General features: G+C 58.8%; 4 protein-coding genes across 7 annotated transcripts in view; 3 read left to right on the top strand and 1 right to left on the bottom strand.

Annotated features, from left to right (window-relative positions):
* The first annotated feature begins 49 nt into the window (after positions 1-49).
* WDR97 (WD repeat domain 97) lies at positions 50-8,715 on the top strand. 3 transcript variants are annotated; one of them, XM_027560405.1, is made up of 23 exons: positions 50-226; positions 397-527; positions 706-1,334; positions 1,504-1,625; positions 1,820-2,525; positions 2,597-2,739; positions 2,826-3,062; positions 3,136-3,226; positions 3,403-3,535; positions 3,625-3,746; positions 4,003-4,063; positions 4,211-4,666; positions 4,745-4,870; positions 4,957-5,040; positions 5,871-5,999; positions 6,091-6,297; positions 6,381-6,575; positions 6,665-6,862; positions 6,939-7,060; positions 7,130-7,292; positions 7,565-8,127; positions 8,224-8,285; positions 8,385-8,715. In XM_027560405.1, the coding sequence occupies exons 1-23, from the start codon at positions 97-99 to the stop codon at positions 8,585-8,587; spliced, it is 5,013 nt and encodes a 1,670-aa protein (XP_027416206.1). In that variant the 5' UTR covers positions 50-96; the 3' UTR covers positions 8,588-8,715. The 3 variants fall into 3 exon arrangements, with proteins under 3 accessions (XP_027416206.1, XP_027416205.1, XP_027416204.1); XM_027560404.1 differs by lacking the exon at positions 706-1,334 and having other exon boundaries at positions 134-527; positions 4,211-4,360; positions 4,436-4,666; XM_027560403.1 differs by lacking the exon at positions 706-1,334 and having other exon boundaries at positions 134-527.
* Positions 8,716-14,421: 5,706 nt separating this feature from the next.
* HGH1 (HGH1 homolog) lies at positions 14,422-17,388 on the top strand. The gene is made up of 6 exons (XM_027560569.1): positions 14,422-15,122; positions 15,195-15,295; positions 15,386-15,484; positions 15,692-15,783; positions 15,873-15,995; positions 16,072-17,388. Exons 1-6 carry the CDS (start codon positions 14,560-14,562, stop codon positions 16,249-16,251), a joined length of 1,158 nt encoding a protein of 385 aa, XP_027416370.1. The 5' UTR covers positions 14,422-14,559; the 3' UTR covers positions 16,252-17,388.
* Positions 16,601-20,242, bottom strand: LOC113904497 (testis-specific serine/threonine-protein kinase 5-like). The gene is made up of 8 exons (XM_027561710.1): positions 20,039-20,242; positions 19,211-19,680; positions 19,071-19,126; positions 18,640-18,772; positions 18,430-18,545; positions 17,883-18,017; positions 17,681-17,803; positions 16,601-16,710 (listed from the first exon to the last, which is right to left on the bottom strand). Exons 1-8 carry the CDS (start codon positions 20,240-20,242, stop codon positions 16,601-16,603), a joined length of 1,347 nt encoding a protein of 448 aa, XP_027417511.1.
* MROH1 (maestro heat like repeat family member 1) overlaps positions 17,824-23,351 on the top strand; it is a 59,260-nt gene continuing 53,732 nt past the window's right edge. Inside the window, exons 1-3 of one of the 2 annotated variants that reach the window (XM_027560383.1) lie at positions 17,824-19,371; positions 20,631-20,844; positions 21,863-21,980. The gene's annotated coding sequence lies outside the window, so the exon portion shown is untranslated. Of the gene's footprint in view, positions 20,165-20,630; positions 20,845-21,862; positions 21,981-23,351 lie in introns of both variants that reach the window. The other variant, XM_027560382.1, reaches the window with a different exon arrangement.

Raw genomic sequence — 23,351 nt, 5'->3', positions numbered from 1 at the left:
AGGGCGGGGCCTGCGTCGAGGGCGGGGCCTGCTGCGGCTGGTATCCTAGCAACGGTCTTAGGGGCTGTTGAGCCGCCTGGACCCGCCGGTTTTGAAATGGAGTCGGAAGTGTTGGATGCAAGCAACCCGTATACAGTAGGAGGCGACTACCTGATTGTAGACCAAGAGCCATATGAGACCGACATTTATGAAGTCCCGGACCCGGGGCTCCTCAAGGAAGAGAGGGGTGAGGTGGCCTGGGCTAACTGAGGCACAGGTTCTGTCATCGGGGAATGCAACGCTCCCTGGGCAGTCTTCTAACTGGGCAGGGCTCTGAGGAGGGCCCTTGGCTGCCCACGACCTCCAGAGTTAGGGACCCAAGACCACACTGTGATGACTTCCACTGCCGGTTCGCAGAGTCGTCATTTTCGGAGCGGGCCCCACAGCTTTTTACCAACAACTCGCAGTGGCAGAACATGGCTCAGAGTGCCCGTGCCCGCCAGCTGTGGCTGCTCCTGCGTACAGGCCTCCAGACCTTTGTGGAAAAGGTGCGGCTCGGCCATGGCATCTGTGTCAAGGCCTCTTTCCTGACCTGGCTCTTCCCCTAGGGGTCCCCAGTAGGATCCCAGCCGGGGTCCTCTTGGCATCCCTAGGCAGGTGCCTTGCCTACCCCCAACCCCAGGCCCCCGCCAAGTTCACTGCAGTCTTGTTGATTCTGGCCCATAGGAAAAGAGAGCTGAGCTGCATGTGGCGCGCTTGACGCACGGGCTGGAACCCCTGCGGCGCCTGGAGGTGGCAGCCGGGCTGTGTTCGGTGGCACAGGACCCCGTAGGCAGACGCTTCGTGGTGCTGGATGGTGCAGGCCGCCTGCACCTGCACAGAGAGGATGGCTGGGCACAAGAGAAGCTGCTGGCTCCAGTTGCACTTACAGGGCTAGTGGCGGTGCTGGGCCCTCTGGGCACTGTGGGCCGTTTTGTGGGCTGGGGCCCAGTGGGGCTGGCCATACTAAAGTCCGACCTTAGCCTACTGTGGCTGAGTAAGCCAGGGGAGCATGGGGTGCCAGGCCACGAGCCCATCTGCTGCCTGCCGGTGCCAGATCCCGGGCTGCTACTGGTGGCGGAGGCAGGCGGAAGCCTGGTGCTCTGGAAGTTCCGTTCAGGGGGCCGCTGCCTGGTTCCCCACGGGTCACCTCTGCAGCTACCGCCAAGCATCTCGGGTGCGCTTGCGCGTCTGGCTCTGGGGCCTCGGTCTCCCCATCACGACCCATGCTGCTTCGCAGCCTATGGCTCAGCCGTGCTCACCTTTGATCTGCAAACCTGGGCTCTCACAGATGTGCGTCGGAATCTGCACAAAACGTGAGGGGGGCCCAGGGACGGGTGAGGGAGGGCGGAAACCATGAGGCGAGGCTGCGACGGAAATCCAGTCGTCAGAGGTGCAGGTGGGCGCATGCGCGTGCGCCCACACGGCAGTCCATGGGCACACACGGCAGTTCTGAGTCCACCCGGCCTCCCTCTCACTCCTCAGCACCATCTTCGACCTGGCGTACTGTAAAGAGGTAGAGGCCATGGTGACAGCTTCCCGGGACAGCACGGTGAAAGTGTGGGAGGCTGACTGGCAGATCCGGATGGTGTTCGTGGGACACAGAGGTGCGCTGGGCCACGGTGGCTCCTGAAGCCTGGTCTCCCTCCACCCTGGGCACAGCCCTCTGCCTTCAAGAGCCCCTGGCACAGAATGTCTGCTGCTTCCTTGCCAAGCTTCTCCATCCTGGCCACGACCCTGACCGAAGGCTCCCCCTTCCTTGGTCCCTGGGACGCACGAGTGACACTCGCCCCTTCTGCAGGCCCGGTGACCGCGGTGACCGTGCTCCCGAACACAGCCCTGGTGTTGTCGGCTTCACAGGACGGGACGCTGCGCACGTGGGACCTTCAGGCAGCAGCGCAGGTGGGTGAGGTGGCACTCACCTGCTGGGGCCGCGGCGTGCCGTCGGAGAGTGTGAGCCGTCTGCTGGCCCCCGCCGGCCCGGGCTGGCCCTTGCTCTCCTTGGAGGCCCGCAGCGTGGGGCTGTGGCGTGCGCGGGAGCTCTACTCGCCGTTGGCGCAGCTATCTGCGCCGGTGCTCCACCTGCAGTTGGCGCCGGCGCTGCCCAAGCCCACCGCCCCGCACGTGGCGCTGCCCGCCCGCCTCGTGTGCGCCTGCGCTGATGGCTCGGTGTACCTGGTGTCAGTCTCTGGCGGACACACCGTGAGCGCGCTTCTTCTGGAGCCCGAGGACTGCGCGGCTGCCGTGGCCTACTGCCTGCCTCGCGAGGCGCTGTGGGTGCTGACGCGCGCCGGACACCTGCTGTGTGCTAATGCAGCACGCTCCCCAATGCGGGTGCTGCGCCGCCTGTGCCCGCCGCCGCCACCCGCGCCCCAGCCCTGCTGCCTGCACCTCTACAGCCACCTCACGGACCCCACCAGCGCGTTCACCAACTGGGAGATAGTGTGCCAGTACAAGGGCGAGCTGTGCCGCAGCGACGTGGCCTGGGCCTGGAAGGACAAGAACCGGTGGGTGCCGCAGCCAGCCGGGGCTGGGCAAGACAACCGGGCCCGTGCCAACGGGCTGTGGTCGCCAATAGGTACCTGCCCGTGGTGGGGCACACTGATGGCACCTTGTCCGTACTCGAGTTGCGCTCCTTGAAGACGGTCTTCCGAACGGAGGCACACAGCCCGGGCCCCGTCACTGCCATCGCGTCCACCTGGAACAGCATCGTGTCCTCTGGTCGGTACCTCTCCCCCCTCCCCCGCCACGCCGGCAGGGGACTCCTTCCCTCCCCAGAGGCGCCACTGTGGCTCCTGCCCGCACAGGGGGAGACCTGACTGTGAAGATGTGGCGCGTCTTCCCCTACGCTGAGGAGAGCCTGAGCCCCCTGCGCACCTTCTGCTGCTGCCACCCGGCGGTAGTGCTCTGCGCCCTTGGCAAGCGCGTCACGGTGGGCTTCGAGGACCCGAACAATGCCACCTATGGCCTGGTGCAGTTTGGCCTGGGCAGCAGCCCTCGCTATGATCACCGGCCCCAGGACGACCCCACGGACCGCATCACCGGTGAGGGGGCAGGGCCAGGGGAAGCCCAGGCCTCCAGATGGCTCTGGCCCTAAAGCTGAGTTCTGGCCCCCAGGCCTGTGCTGCTGTCCCACGCTCAAGCTGTATGCCTCTTCCAGCCTGGACTGCACCATCCGGATCTGGACAGCGGAGAACAAGCTGCTGCGGTGGGCTGGGGAGGGGTGGGGGCGGGGAGCAGCTGCCTGGGTTTCCCGCCTTCACCCTACCAGGGAGCCGGGCAGCTGGAGGGGGTGCAGGGGTGGCTGGGGCCTTGCCTCTGTTCCTGCCTTGGTGTTCTACTCAGAGAAGCAGACCTGGACTCCCACCCTGAACCCCCCTCCAGGCTCCTACATCTGAACGGTGCCCCTCAGGCCCTAACCTTCTGCAGCAACAATGGGGACCTGGTCCTGGCACTAGGCTCCCGCCTCTGCCTGGTGGACCACAGACTCTACCTGCCCACATCTTACCTGCTTAAGGTGTGCAGTGAGCACAGGTGGGCGGGGCGGGGCTGCTGTGGGCAGACTAGCTGCTGAGGCCAGGGCTCCAGGCTCCTTTCCCTGTTCAGAACCTGTGCCAAGAGGTCCCTGATGGGGTGGATGATCCTCCACTGCCGCTGACCAGCCCAGAGTTACTGACTGCAGCCCAGCTACAGAGGCTCGCCAACCTGCGTGGGGTGGCCAGCCTCAGGTCTGCTGAGAGGCCTGGCTGAACTGTCCCAGAGGCCCCCACCCGGCTCCCCTGGGTCAGGGCCTGGCCACATGCCCCCACAGGAGACTCCAGAGCTCCCAGGCCCCTCAGACACTCACCGCAAGCCCATGCCAGTCCTGACCGTTCATGGTTCCCCACCAGGGGCCTAGGCACCCACCCCGGGGCCCCAGCCCAGCCTCTGCCCTACCCCGCTGGCAATGCCATCCGTGTCCCATGTGCCCCTCCCTGTCTGCAGCACAGCCTTGTGTTTCATCCATCGCCAGACAACAGCTCCTCAGCAGCCAGTGTTGGAGGAGGTGGGGTGGCTCCCAGTGTCCCCCCAGCCCCCAAGCTCAGGGCCCTCCCCTTCAGTTCCTGGGGCAGGCCTGGGATCCCTGCACTTGTCTGGGTGGCACACGACAAGGCTCAAGGAAGAGTGAGCTGACCCCTGACCCCCACCCCAGGACTTGGAAGTCCTGGTTGTCCGGAACCAAGACCTTCAGCAACTGAGACTGGGGCTGGAGAGCCCGGCAGCCCGGCCCCAGCTGACTTGGCAGCAGCGCCAGCAGGCCTTTGATAACTACCTACATCTGATCTACGGCCCAGGCATGCTGGTGAGCATAGGGCCTCCCCAGACCTCCCTGTGCCCTGGGCCTCTGACCTGCCTGTGTGTCCCGCACCCCCCCCAGGGTCTGGATTCTGAAGCAGAGCCCCAGCAGCAGTGGGGCACGGTGGCCCTCACAGTGGAAAAAGAGACCTGGGACCCAAGTGCCCAGCCCAGAGATGGCCCTGCTCTCGGGGGCACCGAAGCCCCACCACTGCAGGACGTGGGGACCCTGGGCAGGCGCTTTGCCCGCCCGCCCCGAGTCCCCTTGCCTCTCCCACCCACCTACCGGAGGGTGCACAGCAGAGCATCCCAGGTGAGGCCTCCCACTCCTCCCACCCCTGCCTTCACCTCATAATTCCCATCCCCCACCCTCTGACTCCTTCCGCCGCAGCTACTGGCCCGCTCCTCCCTGAGCTGCGAGCTGGGCCTCAGTCTGGACCTGCAGCTGCAGTGGGATCGGCTCAGCAAAAACCCTCTGGCCTGGGATCCACCGTCCCCCGACCTGGGGCAGAGCAGGGTGAGGGTCTGGTGGGAGGAGGCTGCCACTGGGGGCAGAGCTGCAGGGACACTGGAGCCCCAGGCCTCTGTCCTGTCCCCTCCTAGACCTCCCTGCTGCTGCAGAGGCGGCCCCAGGAGCTTCTCTCCAACCTCAGCGGCTTCTTCCCTGCCACCATCCATCCTTACAAGGTGAGAGCCCCAGGCTGAGCTAGAGGTGCCTTCCTCCGCAGGGCGCCCTTCTTGGAGACCCCATCTTCCCCTGGCTGTGCACCTTTGTGCCAACTCCACCCTGAGGGCCAGGCCCACCCACACTCCCCACCCCCAGCCCAGTTTCACAGCTGCTGCTCGCACTCTGGGAACCAGCTGCCAGAGGGCCAGAGCCTCTGCTGCCTGCCCTGCCTGCAGCCGCTCCCAGCAAGTGTCAGGGGCGGGGCCTCTGGACTGTGCGTGGGAAACCATTGTCCTGCCCCAAGGGGAGCGGAATCACTGGGAGCCACCTTCCCACTTTGCACCCCTCTGACCCCCAATGCCCAGACAGACCTAGCCCCTCCCCGACGCTCACGTCTGGCATTCCCCGCTGAACCTTCCAGCTACTACTCTATCTACCCAAGCCTCCAGTACACTCCCGGGGGCTCCTACTGCCCCCCTCCCTTTTTTCCTTCTTGGCTGCTGTGCATAGCTTGTGGAATCTTAGTTCCCTGTCCAGGGATTGAACCCTGGTCCTGGGCAGTGAGAGGGAAGTCCCTCCTATGGCCCCGGGCTGAGCTGGTGCAGAGCATGTGGGTGTCAGGGCTCCCAAAGGCTAGCCTCACCTGGACTTCCCTTCTCGGCCACCACAGTGGACCGCACTCTGCCTGTCCTTCTGCCTGACTCTGGGAGGTTCTCTCTTCCTGACTGGGGTCGTGAACAGGGCTGTGAGCCTGGCTTAGCTCCCGGACGTGGAGCCGGTGCCCACCAGGGTGGTCTCTGGGGTTGGCAAGTTCAGGCCCTCAGCCCAGCCCGCTGTGCCCTGCCCGCAGTACTGGCGGCGGCCCATCCGCTTCCCGGGCTGCGTGCCCAACTCGGTGGTGCTGCAGCAGATGTGGCTGCCCGAGGAGGTCAGCGGCCTCGGAGCCCTCGGCGGGCTCTCGGGCAGCCTCGAGAGCAAGGTGAGGCAAGCTGCAGGGCGGGGTCTGCGGGAGGGCGAGCCCCCTCCCCCGTCCCCGGCCCGTGGCCATGGCCTGGCTCTCGCCTCTGCAGCAGCGCAGGGGCCAGGAGGACCTGTGGCTGGTGCGGGGCATCAGGCGGCGCCATACCAAGCAGCAGCAGAAGCTGATCCAGTGGCTGAGGGATGAGGAGGATGAGGACGAGGAGGAGCCGGACCTGGACTGGGGCTTGGAGCCCCCGAGTCCCCCGCACAGGCTGCCCTCCGACCCGCTGCTGGTGCCCGTGAGGCTGCGGGCGCAGGTAGGCATTGGGGGCTGGGCCGGTGGCAGCGCAGGGGCGGCTTAGGGAGGCAGGGTCTACAGCTGCTGCTGCTGCTGCCCTAGAGCGCCAAGGACCCTATCCTGAGCCTCAAGGGCACCCACGAGGACACCGCCAAGACCGAGACCTACCTTCACCACCCCCAGTTCCACTACGCGCAGTTGCTCTGGGAGCAGCGCTACGGGCGTCTGCCAAAGTTCCTGCAGTTCTTCGTTGAGCAGAACTGGTTCAAAAAGCTCTTCCCCATCTTCACCCTGCAGGTTCGGGGGGGTCTCGGAAGCACGGACTCGGGGGTGGGAGCAGGGGGGCTGGAGCGCCCAGGGTGACAGCAGGGGGCGGGGCTCGGCAGGCCTACCCCGAGATGGGCACGGTGGAGGGCCTGGCCTCGGCGTTCATGGACCTGCTGGAGGAGGCCTCCTGGGCTGACCGCGTGCATGTGCTGCGCGCGCTGCTGCGGCTGCTGCCGGACCTCAGCAGAGATTTCTGTAGCCGGCTGCAGGGCACCCTCCTGCACTTGCTCAACCTGGAGCAGCCCCCCAGCCTGCAGGTGAGTGCCTCGCCCCCAGCTGGCCCCACCCTGCCCCAGGCGCAGGGCACTGATCTCGCTCTCCACCTGCGCTCAGGACCGGGTCCAGAAGCAGTTTGTGATGCTGGCACTGCAGCTGCTCCTGGCGTGCTCCCTGGAGTCTCGAGAGGTGGTGGTGGAGCTGATGTCCTACTTCCTCTACTCACCAGCCCCCTTCCGGTGAGTCCTTCTCCCACTGGCCCTCCCCGCTGTGGGAGGCCGCCCACAAACCTCCCACACCTGCTCCAGGCCGGAGCTCAGGAGGCTGCTGGACGGACTCGGCCTTCAGGACCCACAGGGCTTCCTGTTCAAGGAAATGATGACCTGGGTCCAGGGCCCAGACCCCGAGTCCAAGGCCACACTGCGCAGGCGCTGCTGCCAGAAGCTGGAGGAAATGATCCAGCAGCTGCAGGTCTGGGCAGCCGGGGTGGGGACAGGGCTGGGCAGCCTGCCCATGGAGCCTCTTGTCTTCTCCCCAGGCTTTCCCCAAGTCTAGGGGTGGGGCAGGGAGGGAACCAGGTGAGGCCAGCGGGCTCCTCTCCCTACTCCCGCTCTGTGCCTCCTCCATCCTCCCCTACCCTGTCCCCATCGCCCAGGATCTTCCTGAACTTCCCCAGGAGGAGGGGAAGGTGGGGTCTCTGCCTTGGACCCTGGTGCACCCTCCCCTAGCCGCCTCTCCTGCAGATGGAGACCACGCAGCTGTCTGTAGCCAAGATGTCAGAGGTGCTGCCCAAGGTCTCAGAGACCTCAGGACTTCACCCCCCTTCTAAAGAGGCCCTGTCGCAGATCTCGATGCTCTCTGGGGCAGCTGGTCACGTCTCTGTGACATCCTCCAATGTCTCCCAGACACCCTCTCTGGTGGTCTCACCGGGGGTGTCAGATTTGACCACCCTGGAGCCCCAGGCCCAGCAGACGCTGCCACAGCTGCACTTTACGCGGACCCGACGTGCACTGTCGGAGACCCTGATGCACTTCTGCCTCCAGCCTGAGGTCGTCTTGCGGTCCTCCGCGCCCGCCATACTGCCCCATGAGATGCCGCCGCGTGAGATGCTGCCCCTGGCGCAGATGGTCTGGTCACAGTCCAAAATGCTGGACCTGGGGCCCATTGATGCACTCAACTTCTTTTGCGAGCAGCAGCGCATTCGGCACCAGGGGCCCCTGCCCGAGGAGCCCTACAGCCCACCCCCAGGCCCTCCCCTGCCCCCGCAGTTCTGTGGCATGGTGCTGCCACACTCCCCGGATCCCCGGTGAGCAGGCCATGGGCTCCAGGGTGAGGCTGGGGCAGAGCCTGTGTGGGGCGGCTTAGGCGCTGGCTCAGTCAAGCCCACCTCCCCACCCAACAGGCACGACCGCATCCTCCGGCTTCAGGAGGCCAGGGTCCAGAGGTCTCCCATGAGACTGAGGGGTGAGTGGGGTCAGGGATGAAAATCGGACCCCAGCCCAGCCCAGTTCCTGCCAAGCATCCACCCCACACCGCGGTCTCACCATCCTGCCGGCCCACCAGGCCGAATGCTGTCCCGGCTCTGTGTGGACCGCTCCCTGGACAGCACCATCCGCATACTGAAGCTGCCACTGCCTCGGGTGGAACTGCAGCCTTTCCCCCCAGACTGGCCCAGGTCTGCCCGTCCGCTGCCCCCACGGCTCCTGCACCCTGCCCTGCAGCGCTACTTTCTGCCAGATGACACCAACCCTGACAACTACCACTGACCCAGCGAGTGGCCTTGGCCTGGCCCTGGCTCCCCCTTCCCTCCAGCATGAAGACACAGCTCTCCAGCCAGCTGTTTGCCCCAGCTAAGGCTCAGGGCTGGAATAAAGTCCAGAGGCCACAACCCACACACTGAATGCCACCTTCACCTTTGGGGGCCACTGAGCTGGGCAGAGGGTCTGGTGTGTGGTGAACCTGCTGGTGGCCAGTTGCACGTGTGAGGAATGTGTAGGGGCCTGGTGGGGTCTGGGGTGGGACAGCATCTGGGCTGGGGTCAGCACATGTTGAGCAGTATTCCTGGTGGGGGTGTGTTTGTCTGCCCAGAGAAGGAACCCATAGCGCGGGCATGTCCCTGCTCAGGCACTCAGCCAACCTTTCCTTGTTAGTTACTGGGGTCAGGATGGGTGGGAGATACCAACAGGTGGGCCAGGGAGAGGGGAAGGTCTGGGTGGTGGCAGGTGTGTGTGGGGGAACCTGTTCGATGCAGATGAAACCAGGAGTGGTCGGAGCTTTGCTACGTCTAGGCTGGAAAGGAGAAGACTGATGAAGGGGCCCCGCATGCTTTACCCACAAAGCAGTAAAGGGGCAGTGTGTCCTCTGGATCTTTCCCCTTAGTCACCAGGAGACGGACCTTGTCTGGAAGGTACAGGGTCTCAGAGGGCCTCGGCTTTCTTCTGCACTGCCGTGACCTCACAGAGCCCTGCCCCAGCCCCCACTAGGCCCACGTGTGCACTGGCTGTCAGCACAGCTTGTGTGAAGGGCCAGTGCTCGCTCTTCACGTCCTGCTGCTGGGAGGCCTGAGCGACGACTTCTTTCCTGCGCCATCAGCCTCTGACTTTTGACGTTCCTTTTCAATGGTTTCGTGTTAAAATTGGTTGCTCACACCTTCCCCACAAACCCCTACCTTGTTGTGGGGCTTCCGGTGGGCAGCTCTTGATGGTTTTCAGTACATGATGTTCCTTGGGGGCTCAGACGGCAAAGAATCTGCCTGCAATGCAGGAGAGCCCGGGTCAGTCCCTGGGTTGGGGAGATCCTCTGGAGAAGGGAATGGCTATCCACTCCAGTACACTTGCCTGGAGAATTCCATGGACAGAGGAGCCTAGCAGGCTACAATCCATGGGATCGAAAAGAGTCGGACACAACTGAGTGACTAACACTTTCACTTTGGGGCTTCCTTAGTGGCTCAGATGGGAAAGAATCTGCCCACATTGTGGGAGACCTGGGTTTGATCCCTGGGTTGGGAAGATCCCCTGAAGAAGGGAGTGGCAACTCACTCCAGTATTCTTGCCTAGAGAATTCCATAGGCAGAAGAGCCTGGCAGGCTAGTCCATTGGGTTGCAAAGAGTCATACACAACTGAAAAACTAACACACAGACACACGTGATGTTTTTATAAAGAGGAACTGCGCCCCCTAAAACAAGGATTGGGAAGCCCGTGGTAGTCTGCTTCTACTGGTGTCTCTATGGTTCAAATTATAGAGGCAATAAATGCTTTAGAAAATACAAACATGGGAATTCTGGTGGTCCGCTGGCTAGGACTCTGCTCTCTCACTGCCAAGGGTAAGGGTTCAATTCCTGTTAAAGGAACTAAGATCCCACAAGCCCTGCGGTACGGCCCAAAATTAAAAAAAAAAAAAAGTTAAATATATATTTTGTGTTATTTATATTACAACTATTTACAAAACTTAATACATCACAAACCATGGAATTTAAATAGATGATCTGTTATAGTATGTAAATTTTATCTCAAGTGTGTTAGTCATTCAGTAGGACACTCAGTCTTGTCTGACTGCCACTCCATGGTCCATAGCTCACTAGGCTCCTCTGTCCATGAAATTACATGTTGAATTATATCTCAAGACATAACCAGATGGAACTAGGTCTGCCCCCTGATGCACAGGAAGCCACTTGCGAACACTGGGTTGTGGCGAGGAGGGTGTAGGGTTTGGGCAGGTGCCCGTCAGAGAGAACAGGCAGCTCATGTTCAAAAGATCCGAGCTCCCCAAGGCTTTCAGGAGAAGGTTTTAAAGACAGCGTGAGGAAGAAAGTCATGGGTTTCATGATTACCTCACGCACAGTTCTTTGGTTGATAGTGAGGTAACCGGGTGGTGTCACTGCAGGCAGCCTTATCAATTTTCAGGTTCCAGTTGGTCTGGGGACTAAGTGCTGGTGGTCAGCACACAGTTAATTTCTTCCACCAGCAGGGGGTTTCAGTATCTGCAAAACCACTCCATGGCTATTGCTCAGGTTATTACTTCTAGCCTTTGTGTAGAAGTACTTAGCTTTGTTTTATGGCTAAACTATTACTACTTTGTCTTGCTTGACTGCTTTTGTCTTTGCATTTTCTCACTTCTCTGACAATTTTGCTCACTGGTACTTGGCGAAGGCCTAGGAGGCTAAAGCCCTTCTACAGAGGTGGGGGACATTCCAGTGGGGGAGGGGGGTCTCTCCCCCTAGGAAGTCCTGTTTGATTTCAAATAAAGCTATTTTAAAAAACACACAGAAACCTCCTTGAAGGGGCTTCCACTGACCAAACTGAGGACAACTTGAGGATCAAAATAATGACAGTAAAGTATTATATTTCTTTGAATAAACTAGGAATACATGTGTCTTCTTTGATATAAATAGGTAAAGAGAAAGCTTTTTTCCCTACAATAAATGATAAAATTAGAAAACAGCCACTTGGCAACCATCATGGTAATAAATAATTCAGAGAAAAAAACAGTACATGCAAAAACTAGGGAGCGAAAGTTGTTGAGAAACAGCGTATTCACACAGTCTCAAAGTATCCTTCCATATACCAAAAGAAAAAGAGTAACTTGACAGGGAAGAAGCTTGGGCCACTCCACCTTAATTAAGTGATCAAGACAAGCCTCTCCAACAGACCAAAGCCATGCTACCCAATTGGACAAGAAGAAAAGAACCCAGCATCTCCTCCAGAGCACTCCTGCCAGAAAGATACAACCTGAGTCTAGTCAGGAGGCAACCAGACACATGCAGATCAAGGAACGTGCTCCACAACAGCTGGCTGGGGGCCTGTGTCAAGGGCATGAAGAGCTGTTCCTGCCTGAATGGCACAAGAGGTGACACACAGGTACTGGGGTAACTGGGGTTATCTGGGAATCCAACTGAGGCTTATGGGTCAATGCTATATGGGCTTTCCTTTAACTTTAAATCACTTCTAAAGACTTCGGATCTTTTAATTCATCTTAGGAATAGTTAGAAGGCAATGGCACCCCACTCCAGTACTCTTGCCTGGAAAATCCCATGGACAGAGGAGCCTGGTAGGCTGAAGTCCATGGGGTCGCGAAGAGTCGGACACGACTGAGCGACTTCACTTTCACTTCTCACTTTCATGCATTGGAGAAGGAAATGGCAACCCACTCCAATAATGTTCTTGCCTGGAGAATCCCAGGGACGGGGGAGCCTGGTGGGCTGCCGTCTATGGGGTCGCACAGAGTCAGACACGACTGAAGCGACTTAGCAGCAGCAGCAGCAGGAATAGTTAAGGCTCCCTACTGGTGAATTCTAAAGGAAATCAACCCTGAATATTCATTGGAAGGACTGATACTGAAGCTGAAGCTCCAATACTTTGACTACCTGAAGCAGGGAGTCAACTCACTGGAAAATACCCTGATGCTGGGAAAGATTGAGGGCAGGAGAAGGGGGTAACAGAGAATGAGGTGGTTAGATAGTAACACTGAGTCAGTGGACAGGAGTTTGAGCAAACTCCAGGAGATGGTGGAGAACAGGGAAGCCTGGCGTGCTACAGTCCATGGAGTAACAGAGTCAGACATGACTTAGCGACTGAACCTGGTGATTTCTGTAAACACTTCCTTGAATCATTCAAAGCATGGGTCCTGAAGGTGCACATTTTTGCCTCAGTCAAAAGTACCCACCAGAGGGCATCATTTATCTAGATTATCCATGATATTTTAATTCTACATCTTGAGGAATTTTCAACTCTTCTGCCTAGGATCTGTGTGGTTGCCTTAGAGAGGCAGCACTTCCTTGGACTCGTCCACCCTCTTCCTCAGTTTCCAGGGGACTTTCAGGAAAGTTGAGGTTGGGATTGAGGCTATGAAGTCTCTTCCTTTTGGTCTAAGGCTCCTGCACCTTCTGACCTGCTGACTCGAGGGGCACACTGTTCCCTGCAACTGGCTGTCCTGGGTGCTACGGCCCCTCGAGGCTTTGTCCTAGCCTTTAGTGTGAAACAAAAGTAATATCCACCTATTAAGGGGCATATAGCTGTGGAAAAGTAATGCACATAACAAATAACTCAAGAGTCAGGTAACAAATGGGGAAACCCCTACGTGAGAAAAGTAAGGTCTCCAATTAGTGACCCCAGCTTCTACCTTAAGACAATAGAAAAAGAACAGCAAATTAAGCCTGAAGTAAGCAGAAGAAAGGAAAAAGGCCAAAGTAGAAATCAATAAACTTGAAAAAGAAAACAAAAAATAAATTAATCCAAAAGGCAGTTCTTTAAGATCAATAAGACAGACAAACCTCTGGCAAGACAAAAGGAGAAAGGAGACACAAATTACCAATATAAAGGATGAGAGAGGTGACACCACGACACAGTAAAAGGATAAGGAAATATTACGAAAAACTTTATGACAATTAACAATTTAGATGAAATGGACTAATTAAAACACACAAACTACCAAAAGTAACCCAAGAAGAAAAGGACAACTTGAATGGCCATATTTCTATGAAATGAATTGAGTTTGCAGTTAAAAAACCTTCCCAAAAAGAAAATTTCAGGCTTCACTAAACGTTTACGAAGTAACACTAGGTTTAATTCCCAGGTGGCACAGTGGTAATGAATCGGTCTGCTAATGCAGGAGATGAAAGAGACATTGGTTCAATCCCTGGGTCAAGAAGATCCCCTGGAGAAGGAAACGGCAATTCACTCCAGTATTCTTGCCTGGAAAATTCCATGGACAAAGGAACCTGGCAGTCCATGGGGTCAACAAAGCATGGGATACGACTGGGAACTAGCACCTACGCATGCAATGTTAGGTTGACAAACTCTAACGTAAAATTCATAAGGAAAGAATACTTTCTCCAATCCTTCTGAGGCCAGCATTACGCAACACAAGGCGAAGACATCACGAGAAAATAAAACTACAAACCAATATTCCTCATGGGCAGAGATGCAAAAATTCTAAACAAAACTTCAGCAAATTGAATACAACCATAAACAAAAACGAAAATATATATCGTGACCAGAGATTATGTCAGGAATGCACTAGAAAGTCAATCACTGTAACTGATCATGCTTTTCTTCCAGAGAAAACAGATCTCTGTCAATCCCACGAAGGAACAGAGCCAACGTACACTATGAGGGGGTCGGCTGCTGCTGCTGCTAAGTCGCTTCAGTCGTGTCCGACTCTGTGCGACCCCATAGACGGCAGCCCACCAGGCTCCCCCGTCCCTGGGATTCTCCAGGCAAGAACATTATTGGAGTGGGTTGCCATTTCCTTCTCCAATGCATGAAAGTGAGAAGTGAAAGTGAAGTCGCTCAGTCGTGTCCGACTCTTCGCGACCCCATGGACTGCAGCCTTCCAGGCTCCTCCGCCCATGGGATTTTCCAGGCAAGAGTACCAGAGTGGGGTGCCATTGCCTTCTCCGGAGCGGGAAGGTCGGCAGGAGCCCCCAAAAGACGGCTGTTACTTCTCCAGCGACTGTCACGCTCCCCGCGGGCCCGAGCCTGCTTCCGGGCGGCATCCAATCCCACAATCCCCGGGGCCTAGACGTGGCCCCGCCTCTGCGCTCAGGTCCCGCCCCTTGGGTAGAGTCATGGTCTCGGATTGGTTACTGCGGCTTCCGCTACCTGGTGGGCGGGGCCGCTGACCACCTGTAGGTTCCGGGCCTGGCTGAGTGTGCTTCCCCCGAGCTCACCGACCTGCTTGTGGGAGGACGGGGGGGACAGGGGTCAGTCAGCCGATGGCCTAGCTCCCGTAGGGTCGCCGATGTCGGAGACCAGCCCGAAGGCGGAGGCGGCGAAGCTGCTGCCTTTCCTGGCGCTCGGGGAGCGGGCTGACCTGCAGGCGGCGGCGGCGCAGCATGTGCTGGCTCTGACTGGCTCGGGGCCTGGGCGCACGCTGCTGGCCGGCCAGACGGCACTGCTGCGGGCGCTGGTCGAGCTGGCGGTGGCCCCTCCTCCCGCCCCAGCCCGAGACGCCGCTCGCGCGCTAGTCAACCTGGCTGCCGACCCCGGCCTGCACAAGCCGCTGCTGGCGGCCGAGCCCAGACTGCCTGTCCGCCTGCTGGGCTGCGCGTTGGACCCACAGTGGCCCTGGGCCGAGGAAGCGGCCGCCGTGCTGGCTAACCTCAGCCGCGAGCCGGTGCCGTGCGCTGCGCTGATAGAGGCTCTGGCAGCCGCAGAACCCGGGGAGTCGGGCCTGGAGCGGCTGGTGCGCGCGCTGTGCACTCCGGGCTACAACGCCCGCGCGCCCTTGCACTACTTGGGACCAGTGCTCTCCAACCTCAGCCAGCGTCCCGCGACCCGCGCTTTTCTGCTGGACCGCAACAGGTGAAGCTCCGGGCGCTCGCGGGGAGGGGTTGGAAGTGCGCAGGGACGGCACTGAGTGGCCCTTCCCTCCAGGTGCGTGGTCCAGCGGCTGCTGCCCCTTACCCAGTACCCGGACTCCTCGGTGCGCAGGGGCGGGGTGGTGGGAACACTGCGAAATTGCTGCTTCGAGCACCGTGAGTCGTGGTGGGGATGCTGCCTTATGGGGGGAATAGGCTGTTTTCTGGGGCCTCTCTGGACAGGTCTGCATTCCTGTTTCTCCCCAGGACATCATGAATGGTTGCTTGGGCCCGAGGTGGACGTTCTCCCCTTCTTGTTACTGCCGCTGGCTGGGCCAGAAGACTTCTCTGAGGAAGAGATGGAGCGTGAGTGGCTAGGGTCGAGCCTCAGGGTTGGTTTAACAGGAGGGGGGGACGGTAGGGGAGAGGCAGAAGGAGGTGTCCAGATCAGGGCCCTTCTGAAACCTCCCAGCAGGGAGTTGCTGAGCACAGATGAGCCTTACAATGGCAGGGTCCTGCCTAGTGGCCCAGGGGCCAGCATGGAGACCCACTGACTCACAAATTCACCCCTAGGGCTGCCTGTTGATCTGCAGTACCTGCCACCAGACAAGCAGCGAGAGCCTGACGCTGACATCCGTAAGATGCTAATTGAGACCATCATGCTGGTGAGCAGGGGTCCTGCTTCATTAATGCTACCCCCCCAACACACACACATTAGCACACTGACACCTGGGTACCCTCTGCCCTCTTCCAGCTGACAGCCACGGCACCTGGTCGGAAGCAGGTGAGGGACCAGGGAGCCTACTTGATCTTGCGAGAGCTGCATAGCTGGGAGCCTGAGCCTGATGTGCGGGTGACTTGTGAGAAACTCATCCAGGTAGGTGCAGGGTTGGGGGAGGGGTGGGCGTCCAAGGTATGCCAGCCAGCTCCCCACGTGCCTCCCCTGCTGGCAGGTACTTATTGGGGACGAGCCAGAGCGCGGCCTGGAGAACCTGCTGGAGGTGCAGGTGCCTGAGGAGGTTGAGCGGCAGCTGCAGCAGCAGGATCACCAGGAGCGGGAGCAGTGTGAGCGGGAGCAGCAGGAGCTGGAGCTGGGCCCAGAGCCACAAGCAGAGGGAGCTGTACCCACGTGAGGCCCCTGAGGCCTGCCAGCATTTCTGGGCCCACTTCTCTTCACAGTCCGTCCAGGCCTCCCAGACCAGGCCTGCCTGCTGTCCCCTGCTCTGAGAGTGTATCTGGCTGAGAAGCAGAGCTGCCCTTAAGCTCCGCTCCAGGTCTTTGCTGAGGATTGAGGGTGCCTCCATGTGCCCTGTTGCTTCCAGCAAGAATGCTGGCTGCTCAGAGGAGGACTGTTCAGCCAGGGCTGCCCCAGACCTCTGACTCGCTCAGGTGTCTCCAGGTGGAGGGCTGGCAGGGCTGGACAGAAAAACATTGCAGGCCTGAAGGGCCAGCTAGAGCTTCCCAATGAGTCTCAGGGGTGCTCTAGGGGTCTGAGTGCTTGCAGTGCCCCTTGCTGCCAGTTCCAACCCAGGTCCCTCCACCCTGGGGGCCCTCGGCTGGCCCTGCCTGAGACCTGGCCTCACAGGGCTGACCTGTTGAGAGTTTCACCAGCCACAGCCTGTCAGGGTCTCCCAGGGCTGCATCCCCCTGGCCTGTCCTTGGGGTGTTTGCTGGTGCTGCCTCCTCTTCACTCTCAGCACCTTCCCTGTGCCCAGACCCAGCCCTCAGGCCTTTGTGAGCACTTCAAGTGCTATTTCCCAGTCCTGGACCGACCTGATGCTCCCACCTTCCCTGTCTAGCTAGGCCCTCTCCCTGTTCAATTCCCCTGAGCCTTAGCCCCCCAGATCCCATGCCCACCAAGCTAATAAGCCTTGCCCTTGGCCCAAGTCTTCCCCTGGACCACGCTCTGCCCCTTTGGAGCCCGTTGGCCCCGTATGTAGTGCTGAAGGCACTTGAAGAGTCCACGGCCCCAAGCCCAGCAGGCTGTCCCTCACCCCACTGTATTCCCTTCCTGGGCCTCCCACCAAATCTAGTGCCATCTTCTGCCGTGGATCCCTGTTTCCCTGCCCTTCCAGGCTTCTCTCTGCAGAGCACCCCACCACCAACCCCCAGCCCTCTTGTCCTCAGTCCTGGTACTACCTCCAGAGCTGGGGCCAGCTCTACTGGAGCTCAAATCAAAGCTGAGTTCTTTGTGGGTACCAGGTGTCTTCCTCTTCTGTGGTCCCCTCTTCATTCTCCCTCCCCCAATTAAATTAAAGCTCTGGCCTGAAGGTATGTGGACTGTTTTCCAGATGCCCCAACATCCCTCTTCCTGCATTGAGAAGTCCACACCCTTGGCTCTATAGAATAAATGCTTTATCTGGCCTCGCCCCTGCCCTCCCGCCCGCCCTCAGCTAACCAGGTAGTGCCCAGGCACGCTCCAGATGGAGCATAGCAACAGTGGATGCCTGGAGCGACCCACCCTGCGACCGGCTGTCTCCGTTCTCCAGAGCTGAAGCCCGGCAGAGTCTGCAACTTGTCTTGGGCAAGCCCTTGGGGGCTCAGGCGTCAGACTAGAGGCACTCTCATGAGAGGTGCCCTGTAGCTGGGGTCGCCACAGTTGCAGGAGCGACCTTGGGGGATCGGAGTCTGCGCTGGGCTCCACATTGTCCAGGGATGTTTGGAGCTGGGGCTTCTCTGGTTTTTCTGCAATGGATCACAGTGGGAGGGTTAGGAGGGGCGCTGAGGAGCCTCCTACCTGCCCACCCAGCTAGGCCTGCCACACCTGGTATAGCACAGAGTGTGGTGCAGAAGAGCGCATGTGCAGCAGGCAGCATCCAGTGGTGGGTGGCCACCTGCTGCAGGGCCAGGCGAGCTCGTGGGCGCAGCTGGAGCAGGCCTCGGATCAAGTCCTGGCATTCTGTGGGCGAGGACTCCAGGCTGCAGCCTCACGGTAGCGGCCCCCTCCTGCCACCTCTCATGCCCCCAGCCCACGGCCCTCACAGCCAACGATTCTGGCCCCTTGGTGGGGTTGCCCCATGCAGTCTTCCCAAATGGCTAGAGGGTGTCCGTGTTTCGCACGTGGACGGACAGGCAGCGAGAGGTGAGGCAGCCTGACCTAGGGCTAGTTCAGGGTTCAAGCTTAATGGGGCCACCAACCCCAGTTTCCCCTGTCACCACAGTCCATCCCCCAGCCTGGGCTGGCAAAGATGCCAGGTCAGCATCCCCCATGCCACAGCACATGTGGCCCTTCTCTGGACCTAGGTCTGTCTTGCTGCCCCCTCTCCAGGCACGGCTGGGACTTGGGAGGAACACGTGGTGGAGGTGCTCACCTGGTGACAGGCCTGGCCGGAAGGTGGGGCCCCGGCGCATCAGATACAGCATTCGGTGGGGCTGGCACTCCTTGAAGGGCAGCTTCCCAGTCACCATGGCATAGAGGATGACACCTCTGGGGGTATGGGCTTCTCAGGGCCCACCCCTCCTCCCCGGCCCCTGCCCCTCTTCCCCACCCAGGGTCCTGGAGCCCCTGGGGTGGTGCTCACAGGCTCCACAGGTCGGCCTGCTCCCCGTTGTATTTCTTGCTCATGAGGATCTCTGGGGCTGTGTAGGCCACAGACCCGCAGAAGGTGCTCAGCAATGAGTTCTTGAGCCCGGAACGATTGGCAAAGCCAAAGTCTGCAAGGGACGTGCAGGGAGGGCGGGGCAGGTTGCTAGAGAGAGGGCTCCTGAGGGGGCTGTGGGCATGGGGCACGTGGGTAACTATAAGTGTGGCTGTGGGCAACTGTTGGGTGTAGGCCTCATTGGAGGCTTGAAGGACAAGGCAGACTGGGGTCAGAAGTCTGGAGCAGACCAGTGTAGAGGCTGGAGCCCTGGGCTTGGGGCAAGAGTGGGGTATGTGCGACCCAGGGAAGTTGAAGGTGATCAGGGCTGGCCCAGGCTGGGAGCCTGGTTGGGGGCCGGGCCGCAGGCTCACCACTCAGCTTTAGGCAGCCTCTGTCATCTAGCAGGATGTTCTCACACTTCAAGTCCCTGCGTGGGGAAGGGGAGGCGGGGCTGGACCTGAGCTCAGGCAGGTCTCCACGCGCTGGGCAGCAGGCTGGGTGGCGCCCTCACCGGTGCACGATGCCTGAGTTGTGGCAGTGTGCCACGGCGCTGACCAGCTGCCACAACAGCCTGCGAGCCTCCTCCTCCTCCAGTCCCGGGCAGCGGCGATGAGCAGAAGTGGCGTTGATGTGCTCCAGCAGGTCACCATGGGCCGCCAGCTCCAGTACCAAGTAGGTGCGCCGGCTGTTCGCGAAGGTCTCATACAGCTGCACCTGCCGGGCCACCCCCCCACTGTCACCCCCAACCAGGGCCCTCGGGTGCACAGGGCTGGGGTCTCGGAATGGGGCCAGCCCGAGTATAAGGATCTCAGGAGGTGAAGGGGCGGGCCTGGGGTAGGTAGGAAGGGCCGGCTGCCTGGGGTCTCTGCCCACCACGTTCAGATGCTTGTATGTAGCATTGAGTGATGAAATCTCACGGGGCAGGAACTTGCGGGAGAACTCTGCAGGGGCCTCCGCAGTGGAGACGATCTTGATAGCCACCTGCAGGTGTGGAGGGTGGCCACTGTGCAAAGGCCACAACCCCCCTGGGGACAGGATGTGGTAGAACAGGCCCCATGGCCTTTGTGCATGTGGCCGAAGTTGACTAGGGCAAGGTTCGGTGAGCAGCAGCCTTGGGAGGCAGCACTGACCTTCCCCCTCATCCTGTCCTGGTTACTTATGTGTTCAATGAGTCCAGGAACTGGGAGGGATCAGACTGCCAGAGCCTGGGCCTTCTAGAAGATGTGGGACTAGGAGGAAGCCAGAGCACCTGGGAGGTGCCTGAGTGGAGTTAGGACAGGGGCCACTGGGGCTGACTATGGAACCCCCACCCCGTGGGGAGGAGGCGAGCCTGCCTCACCATGGTGTGGCGCTTGCCCCGCAGGTCAGAGGCCAGCTTGGAGTTGTGCCGCATGCGCTCCTGCGTGGCGTAGGCCAGGTAGACTTTGGAGAAGGCCCCAGAACCAATCTTCTTGGAGGACAGCAGGTAGCCATTGTCCCTGCATTCATGCACCTGCTCCAGAAAGGCTCTCTGGTCCAGCTTCTTCCTGCCGGCAGCCTTCATAAAAATCAGGGCTCTGTGGGAGAGCTGGGGCTACCCAGCACCCCGCAGGGCCGTGGGGAGGGGCTCTGGGAGGTTCAGCTGAGGCTTGACTTGTGTTAGAGGGATGGGGTGATGGGTTGTAGACGGATGGAGCAATGCACTGTGGAGTGATGGGGTGATGTACTGCAGGAGGCCAGCTGGGGCCTGCAGGCCCTCAAGGCTGCAGCCAAGTTTCTGAAGCCTCTCTGGGACAGGAGCAGAGATGGGGAGGGAGGCTAACACAGCCACACAACCATGGACTGGCATGGGGTTGGACAGGCTCTGGGAAAGCAGGAGCAGATTCTAGAATGGAAGGTTCTAGAGCTGTGCTTGCATTGTGCCCTCAAAGGGGTATCCTTCTATTCCCCAGGCATTGCTTGCCCTGAGAACATCTTGTTGGAACCAGCCCTGCCCTGTGTGAGGCCCACTCCACGGGGTGAGAACCCCAAGGGCCACAGACAGCCCTTTTATGGTTTTGGCTGTGCGGCGCAGCATGGGGCATCCTAGTTCTCCAACCGGGAACTGAACTCGGACCCAGCAGTGAAAGGACGAGTCCTAACCACTGGACCGCCCACCTCAAGGAGGTGAGCCAGCATGCACCTCCCTTTTCCCGGCCCCTGCAGTGTTCTGTGAGCGCTGTTACTCGGGGTGGAGCTGTGTTGCCTGCGGGCGCTGTTTGAAGCTGCAACTACCTCCCACAATCCTGCTTCTGTGCACACCAAAGTGCCTGTCCCATGGTAGGCAGTCCACACCCAGGATTTCAAATGTGAACATCACCAAGTGATGCCCCCTTTACAGACGAAACAAGTAAGGGCCAAGTTCACGGTCTCTCTTCTGTGAGCTGGACAGCATAGTGTCTGCAGACCAGATTTGTCCCCACAGGATCCGTGGTGCCTGCAGCACTCCCTCTGCATGGAAGTGAGCTATGGATACATTTTCTCCTCCCTGTTGGACTGTGGGCCGCTGGAGGGCAAGGCTTGTGTCTGATATCCCCTGGCTCACCCACAGCCCTTGTCTGGCAAATTGCCTGGAGGATAGAAAATATGGACAGTTTAGCTGGTTTGTTGCTCCATGCGGGTTAGGAAGAGAGAAACTGAGTATTTCAAGGGGAGGGGATTTAACTCGTGATGGTTACGAAAGTGTTACATGGGCTGGAGATGGGGGGAGCCTACACCGCCTCCCTGGCTCCCCCTCATTCCAGAACACAGCTGGAAGCCAGTGACTGTTGCTCAGATAGGTGACAGGCAGGGTTCAGAGTGCTCACCAGCTCTGCTCACCCTCCTCTTTCTCTGCACCCCAGGTCATCCATCTATTTCAGAGCATTGCTGAGTACCTCCCTGTGCTGGGCTTGGTGTCAAGCCCTTGGGAGCCAGTCACAGGCACGGGCCTTTCTCACAGAGCTTACTGTTACAGAAGAGAGACTGCCCTTAATACTCTGTTTTGAGGCGGGGGGCCTCGCGGCATGCAGGGTGTTAGTTCTCCAACCAGGGATCAAATTCACGCCCCCTGCAGTGGAAACAGAGTCTTAATCACTGGACGCCCAGGGAAGTCCCTGGCCTTAATAATTTAATAAAAATTGAATGATGCTGTTATCTGTGCCAGGGCAGCGTGTGTGCGTGCTTAGGAGTGAAAAAATTCAGCTGAGCCTGGGGAGGGTAGGACCAGTGGCGTGTCCTGAACCCTGGCCATGGGGACAGCGACGGGAGAGTGAGCCATCCAGGTATGAGCCTCCCTTGGATAACCCTCCCTTCCTGCCTATGTAGTACCTGGGGGGTGGGAGCTCTTTCTTGGGGGCCAGGCCCCATCTGTGGAGCAGAACGCTGTATCAGCCGTCTACAAGAGTTCTGTCCCGCTCTCTGCACTCTATCCCTAGGACAGAAGGCTGCAGCCCTTCTCTCTGTGAAAAAAGAATCCCCCCATCCCTGCCGTACTGTCCAATGACCAACCTGCCCCCATGTTTAAACTGAGGCCACTTTGCCTCCTCGCCCACAGATCCCTGTGGACCCAGTGAGACGCAGACAAGTTGTTAATGCCGAGGATGTACTGTTGCTGACTGGCCCTTTCTTCTCCAATTGCTTTTCCTTTCCTGAGCTTCTGGAACACCACTTGCTCCTTTCATTTTGGTCTGTGGGCACACCCAGGTGATTTCAGCCTCCGGGGCTCTGCGGGGGCCAGTGTGTCTGTCCAGAACCTGGGCTCCTCTCCTGGCTTCTCTCTTTCTCAGCCCCCAGCTGCAGTTCTTCACAGCACTTTGTGCAACTTACGAATCATTGACTTGCTTGTTGTCTGCCTCCCTCTCCAGATCCCAAGGTCCCAAATGCATATACTTGCTTTTTGTTTTTTTAATCTTTTATTAAAGACTAATAAAATATTTTTTATTTTTTTTAATGTTTTGCTTTTTATTGAAGTATAGTTGATTTACAATGTTGTATTAGTTTCTGGTGTATAGCACTGTGATTAGTTATGCATGTGTATTTATATTCTTTTCCATTACAGTTTATTACACGATATTGAATAGAGCTTCCTGTGCTATGCAGTAGCGTCTTGCTGCTCGCCCACTCTGTGCGCGCTCATTTGCATCTGTTAAGCCGCAACGCACAGCAGCCCCCGCCTTTGGCAGGCTCATGTCTGTTCTCCATATGAGTTTGTTTCTCTTTCATAAATAAGTTCATTTCTGTCATATCTTAGGTTCCACATATGGTGATATCATATGGTATTTATGACTTACTTTCTGACTCTCTTTCTGACTCACTTCACTTAGTATAGTAATCTCTAGGTCCATCCAAGTTACTGCAAATGACGTAATTTCATTTTATTGCTCAGTAGTATTCCATTGTACATATGTACCACATCTTTGGGCTTCCCTGGTGGCTCAGAGGTTAAAATGTCTGCCTGCAATGCGGGAGACCCGGGTTCGATCCCTGAGTCGGGAAGATCCCCTGGAGAAGGAAATGGCAACCCACTCCAGTATTCTTGCCTGGAAAATCCCATGGATGCAGGAGCCTGGTGGCCTACAGTCCATGGGGTCACAAAGAGTCGGACACAACTGAGCGACTTCACTTTCACCACATCTTTATCCAGTCATCTGTCA

Source organism: Bos indicus x Bos taurus, chromosome 14, assembly GCF_003369695.1.
Source record: "Bos indicus x Bos taurus breed Angus x Brahman F1 hybrid chromosome 14, Bos_hybrid_MaternalHap_v2.0, whole genome shotgun sequence".
NCBI classification, from domain to species: domain Eukaryota; kingdom Metazoa; phylum Chordata; class Mammalia; order Artiodactyla; family Bovidae; genus Bos; species Bos indicus x Bos taurus.
This window is presented reverse-complemented; position numbering and strand designations above follow the sequence as displayed.